This window comes from Corvus hawaiiensis, unplaced genomic scaffold (assembly GCF_020740725.1).
Source record: "Corvus hawaiiensis isolate bCorHaw1 unplaced genomic scaffold, bCorHaw1.pri.cur scaffold_269_ctg1, whole genome shotgun sequence".
Taxonomy (NCBI): Eukaryota; Metazoa; Chordata; class Aves; order Passeriformes; family Corvidae; genus Corvus; species Corvus hawaiiensis.
Genome location: NW_025963331.1, coordinates 29,040 through 45,288, shown reverse-complemented (window position 1 = coordinate 45,288; position 16,249 = coordinate 29,040). Strand labels below are relative to the sequence as shown.

The 16,249-nt window shown below is 47.8% G+C and overlaps 1 protein-coding gene across 1 annotated transcript in view; it reads right to left on the bottom strand.

The window, feature by feature from the left end:
* Positions 1-245: 245 nt before the first annotated feature.
* Positions 246-16,249, bottom strand: part of LOC125320892 (transcription factor RelB homolog) — a 28,088-nt gene continuing 12,084 nt past the window's right edge. Inside the window, exons 5-10 of the mRNA XM_048293311.1 lie at positions 14,128-14,285; positions 9,323-9,414; positions 6,732-6,863; positions 3,589-3,693; positions 722-792; positions 246-560 (exon numbers count right to left, since the gene is read on the bottom strand). Coding sequence (XP_048149268.1) covers positions 342-560; positions 722-792; positions 3,589-3,693; positions 6,732-6,863; positions 9,323-9,414; positions 14,128-14,285 — 777 coding nt within the window. The 3' untranslated portion in view covers positions 246-341. The remainder of the gene's footprint in view (positions 561-721; positions 793-3,588; positions 3,694-6,731; positions 6,864-9,322; positions 9,415-14,127; positions 14,286-16,249) is intronic.

The following is a 16,249-nucleotide window of genomic DNA, read 5'->3' as shown; positions in this document are numbered from 1 at the left end:
TGGGGTTGGGATAAGGGAGAAATCCGCGCGCGCCTCCCAGGACTCCTTCCGGAAGATCACCGCGATGTCCTCTGGGAACAGGAATCATCGGGAATTTGGGAATGTGGGAATGTGGGAATGTGGGGTTGGGAATGTGGGAATGTGGGGTTGGGATAAGGGAGAAATCCGCGCGCGCCTCCCGGGACTCCTTCCGGAAGATCACCGCGATGTCCTCTGGGAACAGGAATCATCGGGAATTTGGGAATGTGGGGAATGTGGGAATGTGGGGTTGGGAATGTGGGAATGTGGGGTTGGGATAAGGGAGAAATCCGCGCGCGCCTCCCAGGACTCCTTCCGGAAGATCACCGCGATGTCCTCTGGGAACAGGAATCATCGGGAATTTGGGAATGTGGGAATGTGGGAATGTGGGGTTGGGAATGTGGGAATGTGGGGTTGGGATAAGGGAGAAATCCGCGCGCGCCTCCCAGGACTCCTTCCGGAAGATCACCGCGATGTCCTCTGGGAACAGGAATCATCGGGAATTTGGGAATGTGGGAATGTGGGAATGTGGGGTTGGGAATGTGGGAATGTGGGGTTGGGATAAGGGAGAAATCCGCGCGCGCCTCCCGGGACTCCTTCCGGAAGATCACCGCGATGTCCTCTGGGAACGGGAATGGGATCGGGAATGATCGGGAATGCGGGAATGTGGGATGCGAGATTGGGAATGTGGGAATGTGGGAATGTGGGGTTGGGAACGGGGAGAAATCCGCGCGCGCCTCCAGGACTCCTTCCGGAAGATCACCGCGATGTCCTCTGGGAACGGGAACGGGATCGGGAATGTGGGATTGGGATATGGGATCGGGAATGTGGGAATGTGGGGTTGGGATTGGGAATGTGGGCTCGATCACCGCGATGTCCTCTGGGAATGGGAATGTGGGGTTGGGAATGTGGGATATGGGGTTGGGATTGGGAATGTGGGGTTGGGATCAATCACCGCGATGCCCCTCTCTGTGCCCAGGTGTCCCCAAATGCCCCCAGGTGCCCCCCAGGTGCCCCTAAATGACCCCTGAATGCCCCCCAGGTGTCCCCAAATGTCCCCCAATTGCCCCCAAATGTCCCCAAATGTCCCCCCAGGTGCCCCTAAATGACCCCTAAATGCCCCCCAGGTGTCCCCAAATGTCCCCAAATGCCCCCAGCTGCCCCCCAGGTGTCCCCAAATGCCCCCCAGGTGCCCCCCAGGTGTCCCTAAATGCCCCCCAGGTGTGCCCAGGTGCCCTAATGCTCCCCAGGTGTCCCTAAATGCCCCCCAAATTCCCAGAGTTGTGCCCAGGTGCTCCCAAATGCCCAGAGTTGTGCCCAGGTGTCCCTAAATGACCCCTGAATGCCCCCCGGGTGCCCCTAAATGACCCCCCAGGTGCTCCCAGGTGTCCCCAATTGCCCCCCAAATGCCCCCAAATGCCCCCCAGGTGCTGCCAGGTGCCCCCAAATGTCCCCCAGGTGCCCCCAGCTGCTCCCAGCTGCCCCTAAATCACCCCCAGGTGCCCCCAAATGCCCCCAGGTGCCCCTAAATGCCCCCCAAATGTCCCCAATGCCCCCCAAATGTCCCCAAATGCCCCCCAGGTGCCCCTAAATGACCCCTAAATGCCCCCCAAATGTCCCTAAATGCCCCCCAGCTGTCCCCAAATGCCCCCCAGGTGCCCCCTCAGGTGTCCCCAAATGCCCCCCAAATGCCCCCAAAATGTCCCCAAATGCCCCCAAATGTCCCCCAGGTGCCCCCCAGGTGCTCCCAGCTGCCCCTAAATCACCCCCAGCTGTCCCCAAATGCCCCCCAGGTGCTCCCAAGTGTCCCCAATTGCCCCCCAAATGCCGCCCAGGTGCCCCCCAGGTGCCCCTAAATGCCCCCCAGGTGTGCCCAGGTGCCCCCCAGGTGTCCCCAAATGTCCCCAATTGCCCCCAATTGCCCCCCGGGTGTCCCCAAATGCCCCCCCAGGTGTCCCCAAATGCCCCCCAAATGTCCCCAAATGCCCCCCAGGTGTCCCCAAATGCCCCCAAATGTCCCCAAATGCCGCCCCCAGGTGTCCCCAAATGCCCCCCAAATGCCCCCCAAATGCCCCCCAGGTGTCCCCAAATGCCGCCCAGGTGCCCCCAAATGCCGCCCAGGTGTCCCCAAATGCCCCCCAGGTGTCCCCAAATGCCCCCCAAATGTCCCCAAATGCCGCCCAGGTGCCCCCAAATGCCCCCCAGGTGTCCCCAAATGCCCCCCAGGTGTCCTCAAATGCCCCCCAAATGTCCCCAAATGCCCCCCAGGTGTCCCCAAATGCCCCCCAAATGTCCTCAAATGCCCCCCAGGTGTCCCCAAATGCCCCCCAGGTGTCCCCAAATGCCCCCCAAATGCCCCCAGCTGCCCCCCAGGTGTCCCCAAATGCCCCCAAATGCCCCCCAGGTGTCCCTAAATGCCCCCCAGGTGTGCCCAGGTGCTCCCAGGTGTCCCCAAATGCCCCCCAGGTGTCCCCAAATGCCCCCCAGGTGCCCCCCAGGTGTCCCTAAATGCCCCCCAGGTGTGCCCAGGTGCCCCTAATGCTCCCCAGGTGTCCCTAAATGCCCCCCAAATTCCCAGAGTTGTGCCCAGGTGCTCCCAAATGCCCAGAGTTGTGCCCAGGTGTCCCTAAATGACCCCTGAATGCCCCCCGGGTGCCCCTAAATGACCCCCAGGTGCTCCCAGGTGTCCCCAATTGCCCCCAAATGCCCCCAAATGCCCCCCAGGTGCTGCCCCAGGTGCCCGCAGGTGCCCCCAAATGTCCCCCAGGTGCCCCCAGCTGCTCCCAGCTGCCCCTAAATCACCCCCAGGTGCCCCCAAATGCCCCCCAGGTGCCCCTAAATGCCCCCCAAATGTCCCCAAATGCCCCCCAGGTGCCCCTAAATGACCCCTAAATGCCCCCCAGCTGTCCCCAAATGCCCCCAAATGCCCCCCAGGTGCCCCCCAGGTGTCCCCAAATGCCCCCCAAATGTCCCCAAATGCCCCAAATGTCCCCCAGGTGCCCCCCAGGTGCTCCCAGCTGCCCCTAAATCACCCCCAGCTGTCCCCAAATGCCCCCCAGGTGCTCCCAAGTGTCCCCAATTGCCCCCCAAATGCTGCCCAGGTGCCCCCCAGGTGCCCCTAAATGCCCCCCAGGTGTGCCCAGGTGCCCCCCAGGTGTCCCCAAATGTCCCCAATTGCCCCCAATTGCCCCCCGGGTGTCCCCAAATGCCCCCCAGGTGTCCCCAAATGCCCCCCAAATGTCCCCAAATGCCCCCCAGGTGTCCCCAAATGCCCCCAAATGTCCCCAAATGCCGCCCCAGGTGTCCCCAAATGCCCCCAAATGCCCCCCAAATGCCCCCCAGGTGTCCCCAAATGCCGCCCAGGTGCCCCCAAATGCCGCCCAGGTGTCCCCAAATGCCCCCCAGGTGTCCCCAAATGCCCCCCAAATGTCCCCAAATGCCCCCCAGGTGTCCCCAAATGCCCCCAAATGCCCCCAAATGTCCCAGGTGCCCCCCAGGTGCCCCGCAGGTGCCCGCAGGTGTCCCTAAATGCCCGCAGGTGCCCGCAGGTGCCCGCAGGGGCCGCGGTACCTTTCTGGACCTTGTCGCAGAGCAGGTAGAGCTCCTCGCCGCCCGTGCAGGGGCCGCTCTCTTTGTTCATGCGGCAGATGCGCAGCTCCGACGTGTTCGTGGACTCTGGTTTGGGGCCAATTCGGGGAAGTTTTGGAAAGTTTGGAAAAAAGGTTTTGAGGGGTTTTTTTATCAGGTTTTTTCGGTTATTTTTCGCTTTTTCCCCCGATTTTTTTCTGATTTTTTGGGATTTTTTTCGGATTTTTTTCGTCTTTTTTTCGTCTTTTTTTCCCAATTTTACTCCAAACGTTATCGGATTTTTTCCCCAGAATTTTTTTGGATTTTTGGGGATTTTTTTTCTGACTTTTTTCGGGTTTTTTCCCCAATTTTACTCCAAATTTTATCGGATTTTTTTCCCCAGAATTTTTCGGGATTTTTTTTCCCATTTTTTTCATCTTTGTTCCCAATTTTACTCCAAATTTTATCAGATTTTTTTTCCAGAATTTTTCAGGATTTTTGGGGCTATTTCGGGGAATTTTTGTAAAGTTTTGGAAAAAAGGTTTTGAGGGTTTTTTTTTATCAGGTTTTTTCGGGTTATTTTTTCGTTTTTTCCCCCGATTTTTTTCTGATTTTGGGGGATTTTTTTTTTATTTTTGGGGATTTTTTTTTCGGGTTTTTTTGATTTTTTTTTTTTTTGGATTCCTTTCATCTTTTTTTTCCCAATTTACCTCAAAATTTATCAGATTTTTTTCCCCAGAATGTTTCAGAAGTTTTCGGGGATTTTTTCCCGATTTTTTGGGATCTTTTTCGCATTTTTTTTCGGATTTTTTTTTGTCTTTTTTTCGGTTTTTTTTCCCAATTTTACTCCAAACGTTATCGGATTTTTTCCCCAGAATTTTTTTGGATTTTTGGGGATTTTTTTCTGACTTTTTTCGGTTTTTTCCCCCAATTTTACTCCAAATTTTATCGGATTTTTTTTCCCAGAATTTTTCGGGATTTTTTTCCCATTTTTTTTCATCTTTGTTCCCAATTTTACTCCAAATTTTATCAGATTTTTTTTCCAGAATTTTTCAGGATTTTTGGGGCCATTTCGGGGAATTTTTGTAAAGTTTTGGAAAAAAGGTTTTGAGGGTTTTTTTTATCAGGTTTTTTCGGGTTATTTTTTCGCTTTTTCCCCCGATTTTTTTCTGATTTTTGGGGATTTTTTTTTTATTTTTGGGGAATTTTTTTCGGTTTTTTTGATTTTTTTTTTTTTGATTCCTTTTGTCTTTTTTTCCCAATTTACCTCAAAATTTATCAGATTTTTTTCCCCAGAATGTTTCAGAAGTTTTCGGGGATTTTTTCCCGATTTTTTTGGGATTTTTTTCGCATTTTTTTCGGATTTTTTTCCCGATTTTACTCCAAATTTTATGGGATCCTTTTCCCAGAATTTTTTGGAATTTTTGAGGGATTTTTTCCCGATTTTTTTTGTCTTTTTTCCCCAATTTTACTCCAAATTTATCAGATTTTTTTTCCCAGAATGTTCCAGAATTTTTCGGGGATTTTTTTCTCGTTTTTTCGTCTTTTTTCCCAATTTTACTCCAAATTTTATCAGATTTTTTCTCCCGGAATTTTTCAGAATTTCTGGGGGATTTTGGGGAATTTTTAAAAACATTTTTAAAAGTTTTTTTCTCAGATTTTTTTCACTCTTTCTCCCGATCTTTTCTGATTTTTTGGGATTTTTTTTTCGATTTTTTTGGATTTTTTTTTTTATTTTTTTGGAATTTTTTTTTGATTTTTCGTCTTTTTTTCCCAATTTTACTCCAAGTTTTATCAGATTTTTTTTCCAGAATTTTTCGGGATTTTTGGGGGGATTTCAGGGAATTTTTTAAAAATTTTTGAAAGTTTTTTTTCTCAGATTTTTTTGTGGTTTTTTCGCTCTTTCCCCCGATTTTTTTTCTGATTTTTGGAGATTTTTTTTTCGATTTTGGGGGATTTTTTTTTTTTTTTGAATTTTTTTTTTTATTTTTTTCGTCTTTTTTTCCCAATTTTACTCCAAATTTTTTGGGGATATTTTTGGGGTGATTTTGGAGCAATTTGGGGATATTTTTGGGGTGGGTTTCGGGATATTTTTGGGGTGGTTTGGGGATATTTTGGGGATGTTTCTGGGATATTTTTGGGGATACTTTTGGGATATTTTTGGGGTGATTTTGGGGCAATTTTGGGATTTTTCAGGGTCTCTTTGGGGTGGTTTTTGGGCTGGTTTTCGGGGTGATTTGGGGAGATTTTGGGGTTTTTTGGGATATTTCTGGGATGTTTTTGGGATATTTTGGGGCTACTTTTGGGAGGTTTTTGGGGTGATTTTCGGGTGATTTGGGGATTTTTTTGGGGTGGTTTATGGGATAATTTTGTGATATTTCTGGGATGTTTCTGGGATATTTTGGGGATAATTTTGGGGGTATTTTGGGGAGATTTTGGGATATTTTTGGGGTGGTTTTTGGGGAAATTTGGGGATATTTTGGGGTGGTTTTGGGATATTTTGGGGCTACTTTTGGGATGTTTTGGGGGTGATTTTGGGGCAATTTGGGGATCTTTTTGGGGCTATTTTGCAGCTATTTTTGGGGTGATTTTTGGGCGATTTTGGGGATCTTTTTAGGATGTTTTTGGGGTGGTTTTCGGGCTGGTTTTCAGGGCGATTTGGGGAGATTTTGGGACTTTTTGGGATATTTCTGGGATGTTTTTGGGATGGTTTGGGGGTGATTTTGGGGCGATTTGGGTATTTTTTGGGGTGGTTTATGGGATAATTTTGGGATATTTTTGGGTGGGTTTTGGGATATTTTTGGGATATTTTGGGGTGATTTTTGGGTGATTTTGGGGGTATTTTTGGGATGTTTTTGGGATGTTTTTGGGATGTTTTTGGGGTGATTTTGGGGTGATTTTGGGGATCTTTTTGCGGATATTTTGGGGATACTTTTGGGGTGATTTTGGGGTGATTTGGGGATGTTTTGGGGGATTTTTTTGGGCTATTTCTGGGATATTTTTGGGATACTTTGGGGATGTTTTTGGGGCGATTTTGGGCTATTTCTGGGATATTTTTGGGATACTTTGGGGATGATTTTGGGGCTCTTTTCAGGATGTTTTTGGGGTGGTTTTTTGGGGTAATTGGGGGATATTTTGGGACTCACTCTTGTCGAAGATGGGCTGGGACAGCACCGGGCTGAGGCTCCGGGGGATCCCGGCGCGGTCCCGGAACGAGGCCTGGAAGCAAATCCGGACCACGTTGAGATCGACCTCCTGGTGGTTCCGCAGGGATCCCGCTGGAAAACGGGGAGAAAACGGGGGAAAATGGGAAAAACGGGGGAAAAAATGGGGAAAACGGGGGGAAAATGGGGAAAATGGGGGAAAATGGGGGGGGGGAAGGGGAAAACGGGGGAAAAATGGGGAAAACGGGGGGAAAAATGGGGAAAATGGGGGGAAAATGGGAAAAATGGGAGAAAATGGGGGAAAAAATGGGGAAAATGGGGAAAAAATGGGGAAAATGGGGGGAAACGGGGGTGGAAATGGGAAAAACGGGGGAAAAATGGGGAAAACGGGGGGAAAAAATGGGAAAAATGGGGGGGAAATGGGAAAAATGGGAGAAAATGGGGGAAAAAATGGGGAAAATGGGGAAAAAATGGGGAAAATGGGGAAAAAATGGGAAAACGGGAAAAAAATGGGGGAGGGAAATGGGGAAAATGGGGAAAAAATGGGAAAAACGGGGGGGGAATGGGGAAAACGGGAAAAAAATGGGGGGAATGGGGAAAAATGGGGAAAAATGGGGGAAAATGGGGGAAAATGGGGGAAAATGGGGGGAAATGGGGGGAAAATGGGGGGAAAATGGGGGGAAAATGGGGGGAAACGGGGAAAAATGGGAAAAACGGGAAAATAATGGGGAGGGAAAAATGGGGAAAATGGGGAAAAATGAGGGAAAAATGGGGGAAAATGGGGGGGTCAGGGGAGCAGAGACACCCCCAAAAAAGTGGGGAAATGGGGGAAAAATGGGGGGAAATGGAGAAAAACTGGGAAAAAAGGGGAAAAACCAGGAAAAAAATGGGGGAAAAAACAAGGAAAAATGCAGGGAAAAATGGGAGGAAAAAACCCAAGAGAAAACAGAACAAAACCAAGAGAAAAGAAGAAAAAAAACAGGAAAAACCAGGAGAAATCAGGGGAAAAATGAGAGAAAATACAGGGAAAAAAGGAGGGAAAAAAACAGGGGAAAAACTTTAAAAGTTGGGGGGAAAAGGGGGAAAAAGGGGGGGAAAAAAGGGAAGATAAAAGGGGGGGGAAGGGGAAAAGAGGAAAAAAAAGCGGGGAAAAAGGAAAAAGGAAAAAGAAAAAGTGAAAAAAAGAGGGGAAAGGGGGGAAAAAAGGGGGGGGAAGGGGGAAAAAAGGAAAAAAAAAACCCTTAAAAATGGGGGGGGAAAAAGGGGGGAAGGAAGGGGAAAAAAGGGGGAAAAAAAACCCTTAAAAAATGGAGGGAAAAAAAAAACCAGGAAAAAGAAGGGGAAAACCAGGAAAGAAACAAGAAAAAAACCAACAACCAAAGGGGAAAAAATGGGAAAAATGGAGAAAAAACCAGGAAAAATCAGGAAAAAACCAGGAAAAAAAACCTGGAAAAAATCAGGAAAAACAGGAAAAAACCAGGAAAAAAACCAGGAAAAATCAGGGGGGAAAGCAGGAAAAAAACAGGAAAAAACAGGAAAAATCAGGGGAAAAACAGGAAAAAAAACAGGAAAAATCAGGAAAAAACCAGGAAAAAATCAGGAAAAAAAACCAGGAAAAAAAACCCAGGAAAAATCAGGAAAAAACCAGGAAAAAACCAGGAAAAATCAGGAAAAAAACAGGGAAAAATCAGGAAAAATACGGGGGAAAAAATCAGGGGAAAAAAACAGGAAAAAACCAGGAAAAAAACCAGGAAAGATCAGGAAAAAGATCAGGAAAAATCAGGAAAAAACAGGAAAAAAAACAGGAAAAAATCAGGAAAAAAACAGGAAAAAAAACCAGGGAAAAAACCCAGGAAAAATCAGGGGGGAAAGCAGGAAAAAAACAGGAAAAAACAGGAAAAATCAGGGGAAAAACAGGAAAAAAAACAGGAAAAATCAGGAAAAAACCCCAGGAAAAATCAGGAAAAAAACAGGAAAAAAACAGGAAAAATCAGGAAAAAAAAAACAGGGAAAAATCAGGAAAAATACGGGAAAAAAATCAGGAAAAAACCAGGAAAAAAACCAGGAAAGATCAGGAAAAATACCAGGAAAAAAAACAGGAAAAAAAACAGGAAAAATCAGGAAAAAATCAGGAAAAAACCAGGAAAAAATCAGGGAAAAATCAGGAAAAAAACAGGAAAAAAACATGAAAAATCAGGAAAAAACAGGGGAAAAACAGGGAAAAAACAGGGAAAAAAACAGGAAAAAGCCAGGAAAAAACCAGGAAAAATCAGGAAAAAAACAGGGAAAAATCAGGAAAAAAACAGGAAAAAAATCAGGAAAAAACCAGGAAAAACCCAGGAAAGATCAGGAAAAAATCAGGAAAAATTAGGAAAAAACAGGAAAAAAAAACAGGAAAAAACAGGAAAAAATCAGGAAAAAAAACAGGAAAAAAAAACAGGGAAAAAACCAGGAAAAAAACAGGACAAAAACAGGAAAAACCAGGAAAAAACCAGGAAAAATCAGGAAAATCAGGAAAAAACGGAACAAAGAGGGAAATCCCGGAAATCCAGGGAAAAGGAGCCAATCCTCACCTTTGAAGGGGTCGATCCCGAGCTGCAGCTTCTTCTCGATGGCGGCCTCGATCTCCTTCTTCTTCACACACTGAATGCCCAGGTTGCTGAAACTGCCGGGAATCCCAAAATTCCCAATTTTTCCTGCTGGTTCCCAAACTCCCCTGCCCGAGAACGCCAAAAAAACGCCCCGAAAACCACCCAGGAGATCAAAAAAACACCAAAAAAAAACGCCTAAAAGCCCCTGAAAAGGTTAAAAAACCACCAAAAAGCCCCCAAAAGCACCCGAAAAAGCCAAAAAAAGCCAAAAAAATCAAAAAAACCACCTCAAACCCACCCAAAAACCGCCAAAAAGGTTAAAAAACCCAAAAAAACCACCCGAAAGCCACCAAAAGGATCGCAAAACACCCAAAAAAGCCAAAACCCCACCCAAAATATTAAAAAACCCACCAAAAACTGTCAAAAAAACACCAAAAAGGTTAAAAACCCCCCAAAAATACAAAACCACCAAAAAGATCAAAAAAACCCCGAAAAACCCCCGGAAAAAATGCCAAAAATGTTAAAAAAACCCAAAAAACCCACCAGAAAGATTAAAAATCCCCCCAAACCATAAAAAATCTGCAAAAAGGTTCAAAAAACCCCAAAAAAGTCAAAAAACCCCAAAAAGATCCAAAAAAACCCCAAACCACCAAAAAAGCCACAAAAAAGATTAAAAAACCCCCATAAAATGCCCCAGAAACCACGAAAAAGATCAAAAAGCCACCACGAAACGCCCTGAAAAGATCAAAACCCACCAAAAATATTTGAAAACCACCAGAAAGAGCAAAAAACAACAAGAAACCATCAAAAAACCACCCAAAAATGCTGAAAATATCAAAAAATCACCTAAAAGACTAAAAAAAACCCCATAAAATGCCCCAAAAATCACCAAAAACGTTAAAAAATACCAAAAAAAGTCAAAAAACCCCCAAAAAATAAAAAACCCACCAAAAAACGGCCCAAAAAAATCAAAAAAAGGCCCGAAAATGCCACAAGCGGCTCAGAAAACGCCTCAAAAAATGGGATGAATCCCGGGAATTCCCGAAATTCCAACTTTGGGAAATTCCCGGGGTTTTTCCTCTTTTTGGGAGGGGTTTGGGGCCTGAGGAGCCCCAAAAACGCCGCGAAAACGCCTCCAAAATGCCCCCAAAAATGCAGGGAAATGGGAAAAAAGGTGGGAAAATTCCCCGGAATTCCACCGGGACCGGATCCAAGGGATATTCCCAGATTTTTCCTGAGTTCGGGATTGGTCTGGAGCTCGAGGAGCCGCCGGTACAGCCCCAAAAACGCCCCCAAGCCCCCCAAAAAAGCCTCAAAAACGCCACGAAAAAGACCCAAAACCAGGAAAATTCCTGGAAAATTCCCAGAAAATTCCCTGGAATTCCACCAGGACCCGATCCAAGGGATATTCCCAGATTTTTCCCCAGCTTGGGATTGGTCTGGAGCTCGTGGAGCCACCGGTACAGCCCCAAAACCGCCCCAAAACCCCCAAAAAAGCCTCAAAAACGCCACGAAAAAGACCCCAAAACGGGAAAATTCCTGGAAAATTCCCCGGAATTCCACCGGGACCGGATCTAAGGGATATTCCCAGATCTTTCCTGAGTTCGGGATTGGTCTGGAGCTCGAGGAGCCCCCGGTACAGCCCCAAAAACGCCCCAAAACCCCCAAAACCACCCCAAAAACCCCCCAAAAAACCGGGAAAATTCCCAGGAAGCGGCGCAGAATTCCCGTTTTTTTGGCTTTTCCCGAGGTTTTTCCGGCTCCCACCTGTGCCGGGGGTTGGCGTGGGGCTTGAGCAGCACCCGGCAGAGCCCCAAAAACGCCTCAAAACCCCCAAAAAAAGCCTCAAAAACGCCGTGAAAAAGACGCAAAAATGGGAAAATTCTTGGAAAATTCCCCAAAATTCCACCAGGACGGGATCCAAGGGATATTCCCAGATTTTTCCTGAGTTCGGGATTGGTCTGGAGCTCGAGGAGCCCCCGGTACAGCCCCAAAAACGCCCCCAAGCCCCCCAAAAAAGCCTCAAAAACGCCACGAAAAAGACCCAAAACCAGGAAAATTCCTGGAAAATTCCCAGAAAATTCCCTGGAATTCCACCAGGACCCGATCCAAGGGATATTCCCAGATTTTTCCCCAGCTTGGGATTGGTCTGGAGCTCGTGGAGCCACCGGTACAGCCCCAAAAACGCCCCAAAACCCCCAAAAAAGCCTCAAAAACGCCACGAAAAAGACCCAAAAACGGGAAAATTCCTGGAAAATTCCCCGGAATTCCACCGGGACCGGATCTAAGGGATATTCCCAGATCTTTCCTGAGTTCGGGATTGGTCTGGAGCTCGAGGAGCCGCCGGTACAGCCCCAAAAACGCCCCAAAACCCCCAAAACCACCCCCAAAACCCCCCAAAAAACCGGGAAAATTCCCAGGAAGCGGCACAGAATTCCCGTTTTTTTTGGCTTTTCCCGAGGTTTTGCCGGCTCCCACCTGTGCCGGGGGTTGGCGTGGGGCTTGAGCAGCACCCAGCAGAGCCCCAAAAACGCCTCAAAACCCCCCAAAAACCTCAAAAACGCCGTGAAAAAGACACAAAAACCGGGAAAATCCCTGGAAAATTCCCGGAATTCCACCGGGACGGGATCCAAGGGATATTCCCAGATTTTACCTGAGTTCAGGATTGGTCTGGAGCTCGAGGAGCCCCCGGTACAGCCCCAAAAACGCCTCAAAACCCCCAAAAAAGCCTCAAAAACGCCGTGAAAAAGACCCAAAACCAGGAAAATTCCCCGAAAATTCTTGGAAAATTCCCCAGAATTCCACCAGGACGGGATCCAAGGGATATTCCCAGATTTTTCCTGAGTTCGGGATTGGTCTGGAGCTCGAGGAGCCCCCGGTACAGCCCCAAAAACGCCTCAAAACCCCCAAAAAAGCCTCAAAAACACCATGAAAAAGACCCAAAACCGGGAAAATTCCCGGAAAATTCCCAGAAAATTCCCCGGAATTCCACCAGGACCCGATCCAAGGGATATTCCCAGATTTTTCCCCAGCTTGGGATTGGTCTGGAGCTCGTGGAGCCACCGGTACAGCCCCAAAACCGCCCCAAAACCCCCAAAAAAGCCTCAAAAACGCCACGAAAAAGACCCCAAAACGGGAAAATTCCTGGAAAATTCCCCGGAATTCCACCGGGACCGGATCTAAGGGATATTCCCAGATCTTTCCTGAGTTCGGGATTGGTCTGGAGCTCGAGGAGCCGCCGGTACAGCCCCAAAAACGCCCCAAAACCCCCAAAACCACCCCAAAACCCCCCAAAAAACCGGGAAAATTCCCAGGAAGCGGCGCAGAATTCCCGTTTTTTTGGCTTTTCCCGAGGTTTTGCCGGCTCCCACCTGTGCCGGGGGTTGGCGTGGGGCTTGAGCAGCACCCGGCAGAGCCCCAAAAAGGCCTCAAAACCCCCCAAAAACCTCAAAAACGCCGTGAAAAAGACACAAAAACCGGGAAAATCCCTGGAAAATTCCCCGGAATTCCACCGGGACGGGATCCAAGGGATATTCCCAGATTTTACCTGAGTTCAGGATTGGTCTGGAGCTCGAGGAGCCACCGGTACAGCCCCAAAAACGCCTCAAAACCCCCAAAAAAGCCTCAAAAACACCGTGAAAAAGACCCAAAACCGGGAAAATTCCCGGAAAATTCCCAGAAAATTCCCTGGAATTCCACCGGGATGGGTTCCAAGGGATATTCCCAGATTTTTCCTGAGTTCGGGATTGGTCTGGAGCTCGAGGAGCCCCCGGTACAGCCCCAAAAACGCCTCAAAACCCCCAAAAAAGCCTCAAAAACGCCACGAAAAAGACCCAAAAACAGGAAAATTCCTAGAAAATTCCTGGAAAATTCCCCGGAATTCCCCCAGGACCGGATCCAACGGATCCTCCCTCGGCACCGGCAATGCCACCGCGCCTGGCACAGCTCTGGGACCGGAGCAGCACCGAAAACACCCCAAAACCACCCCAAAACCCCCCAAAAAACCGGGAAAATTCCCAGGAAGCGGCGCAGAATTCCCGTTTTTTTGGCTTTTCCCGAGGTTTTGCCGGCTCCCACCTGTGCCGGGGGTTGGCGTGGGGCTTGAGCAGCACCCGGCAGAGCCCCAAAAACGCCTCAAAACCCCCAAAAAAAGCCTCAAAAACGCCGTGAAAAAGACGCAAAAATGGGAAAATTCTTGGAAAATTCCCCAAAATTCCACCAGGACGGGATCCAAGGGATATTCCCAGATTTTTCCTGAGTTCGGGATTGGTCTGGAGCTCGAGGAGCCCCCGGTACAGCCCCAAAAACGCCCCCAAGCCCCCCAAAAAAGCCTCAAAAACGCCACGAAAAAGACCCAAAACCAGGAAAATTCCTGGAAAATTCCCAGAAAATTCCCTGGAATTCCACCAGGACCCGATCCAAGGGATATTCCCAGATTTTTCCCCAGCTTGGGATTGGTCTGGAGCTCGTGGAGCCACCGGTACAGCCCCAAAAACGCCTCAAAACCCCCAAAAAAGCCTCAAAAACGCCACGAAAAAGACCCAAAAACGGGAAAATTCCTGGAAAATTCCCCGGAATTCCACCAGGACCCGATCTAAGGGATATTCCCAGATCTTTCCTGAGTTCGGGATTGGTCTGGAGCTCGAGGAGCCGCCGGTACAGCCCCAAAAACGCCCCAAAACCCCCAAAACCACCCCCAAAACCCCCCAAAAAACCGGGAAAATTCCCAGGAAGCGGCGCAGAATTCCCGTTTTTTTGGCTTTTCCCGAGGTTTTGCCGGCTCCCACCTGTGCCGGGGGTTGGCGTGGGGCTTGAGCAGCACCCGGCAGAGCCCCTGGGCGCAGTCCTTGCCCACGAGGCCGTGGGGATGCACCCGGTGGGGCCAATCCTTCCACACCAGGCACGCCGTGACCGCCACCTCCGGGATGCCCTGGCAGTTCAGGAGCTGCGGGAAAAGCGGGAGAAATCCCGGGAAATCGGGGCGGGAATGGTGGGAAAAGGGTGGGGAGGAGGGGGGGGGGGGTGGGGGAAAAGGGGGGAAAAAGGGGAAAAAGGGGATTTGGGAAGGGGGAGGAGGGTGGAGAGGGAGGTGGGGATGGGGAGGAGGGTGGGATGAGGGGGAAGAGGATGGAAATCGTGGAAAAAAGAAGGGAAATCGTGGAAAAGAGGATGGGAAATGAGGAGAAGAGGATGGAAATCGTGGAAAAAAGAAGGGAAATCGTGGAAAAGAGGATGGGAAATGAGGAGAAGAGGATGGAAATCGTGGAAAAGGGATGGGAATCAGGGAAAAGGGATGGAAATCGGGGAAAAAAGAAGGGGAATCGTGGAAAAGAGGACGGAAATCGGGGAAAAGAGAATGGAAATTGTGGGAAAAAGAAGGGAAATCAGGGAAAAGAGGACGGAAATCATGGAAAAAAGAAGGGGAATCATGGAAAAGAGAATGAAAAATGAGGAAAAGAGGACGGAAATCATGGAAAAGGGATGGGAATCATGGAAAAGAGAAGGGAAATCATGGAAAAGAAGACGGAAATAGCGGAGAAGAGAACGGAAATCATGGAAAAGGGATGGAAATCATGGGAAAGGGATGGAAATCAGGAAAAAGGGATGGAAATCGTGGAAAAAAGCAGGGAAATCATGGAAAAGAGGACGGAAATTGTGGAGAAGAGGATGGAAATTGGGGAAAAGAGGATGGAAATCATGGAAAAGAGGACGAAAATCATGGAAAAGGGATGGGAATCGGGGCAAAAAGAAGGGAAATCATGGAAAAGAGGATGGAAATTGGGGAAAAGAGGATGGAAATCGGGGAAAAGAAGACGGAAATCATGGAAAAGGGATGGAAATGAGGAAAAAGGGATGGAAATCGTGGAAAAAAGAAGGGAAATCATGGAAAAAAGAAGGGAAATCATGGAAAAGAGGATGAAAAATGAGGAAAAGAGGACGGAAATTGTGGAAAAGGGATGGAAATCATGGAAAAGAGAAGGGAAATCATGGAAAAGAAGATGGAAATAGTGGAGAAGAGAATGGAAATCATGGAAAAGGGATGAAAATCAGGAAAAAGGGATGGAAATCGTGGAAAAAAGAAGGGAAATCATGGAAAAGAGGATGGAAATTGTGGAGAAGAGGATGGAAATCATGGAAAAGAGGATGGAAAATGAGGAGAAGAGGATGGAAATCGTGGAAAAGGGATGGGAATCAGGGAAAAGGGATGGAAATCGGGGAAAAAAGAAGGGGAATCATGGAAAAGAGAATGAAAAATGAGGAAAAGAGGACGGAAATCATGGAAAAGGGATGGGAATCATGGAAAAGAGAAGGGAAATCATGGAAAAGAAGACGGAAATAGCGGAGAAGAGGATGGAAATCATGGGAAAGGGATGGAAATCATGGGAAAGGGATGGAAATCAGGAAAAAGGGATGGAAATCGTGGAAAAAAGAAGGGAAATCATGGAAAAGAGGATGGAAATTGTGGAGAAGAGGATGGAAATTGGGGAAAAGAGGATGGAAATCATGGAAAAGAGGACGAAAATCATGGAAAAGGGATGGGAATCGGGGCAAAAAGAAGGGAAATCATGGAAAAGAGGATGGAAATTGGGGAAAAGAGGATGGAAATCGGGGAAAAGAAGACGGAAATCATGGAAAAGGGATGGAAATGAGGAAAAAGGGATGGAAATCGTGGAAAAAAGAAGGGAAATCATGGAAAAAAGAAGGGAAATCATGGAAAAGAGGATGAAAAATGAGGAAAAGAGGACGGAAATTGTGGAAAAGGGATGGAAATCATGGAAAAGAGAAGGGAAATCATGGAAAAGAAGATGGAAATAGTGGAGAAGAGAATGGAAATCATGGAAAAGGGATGGAAATCAGGAAAAAGGGATGGAAATCGTGGAAAAAAGAAGGGAAATCATGGAAAAGAGG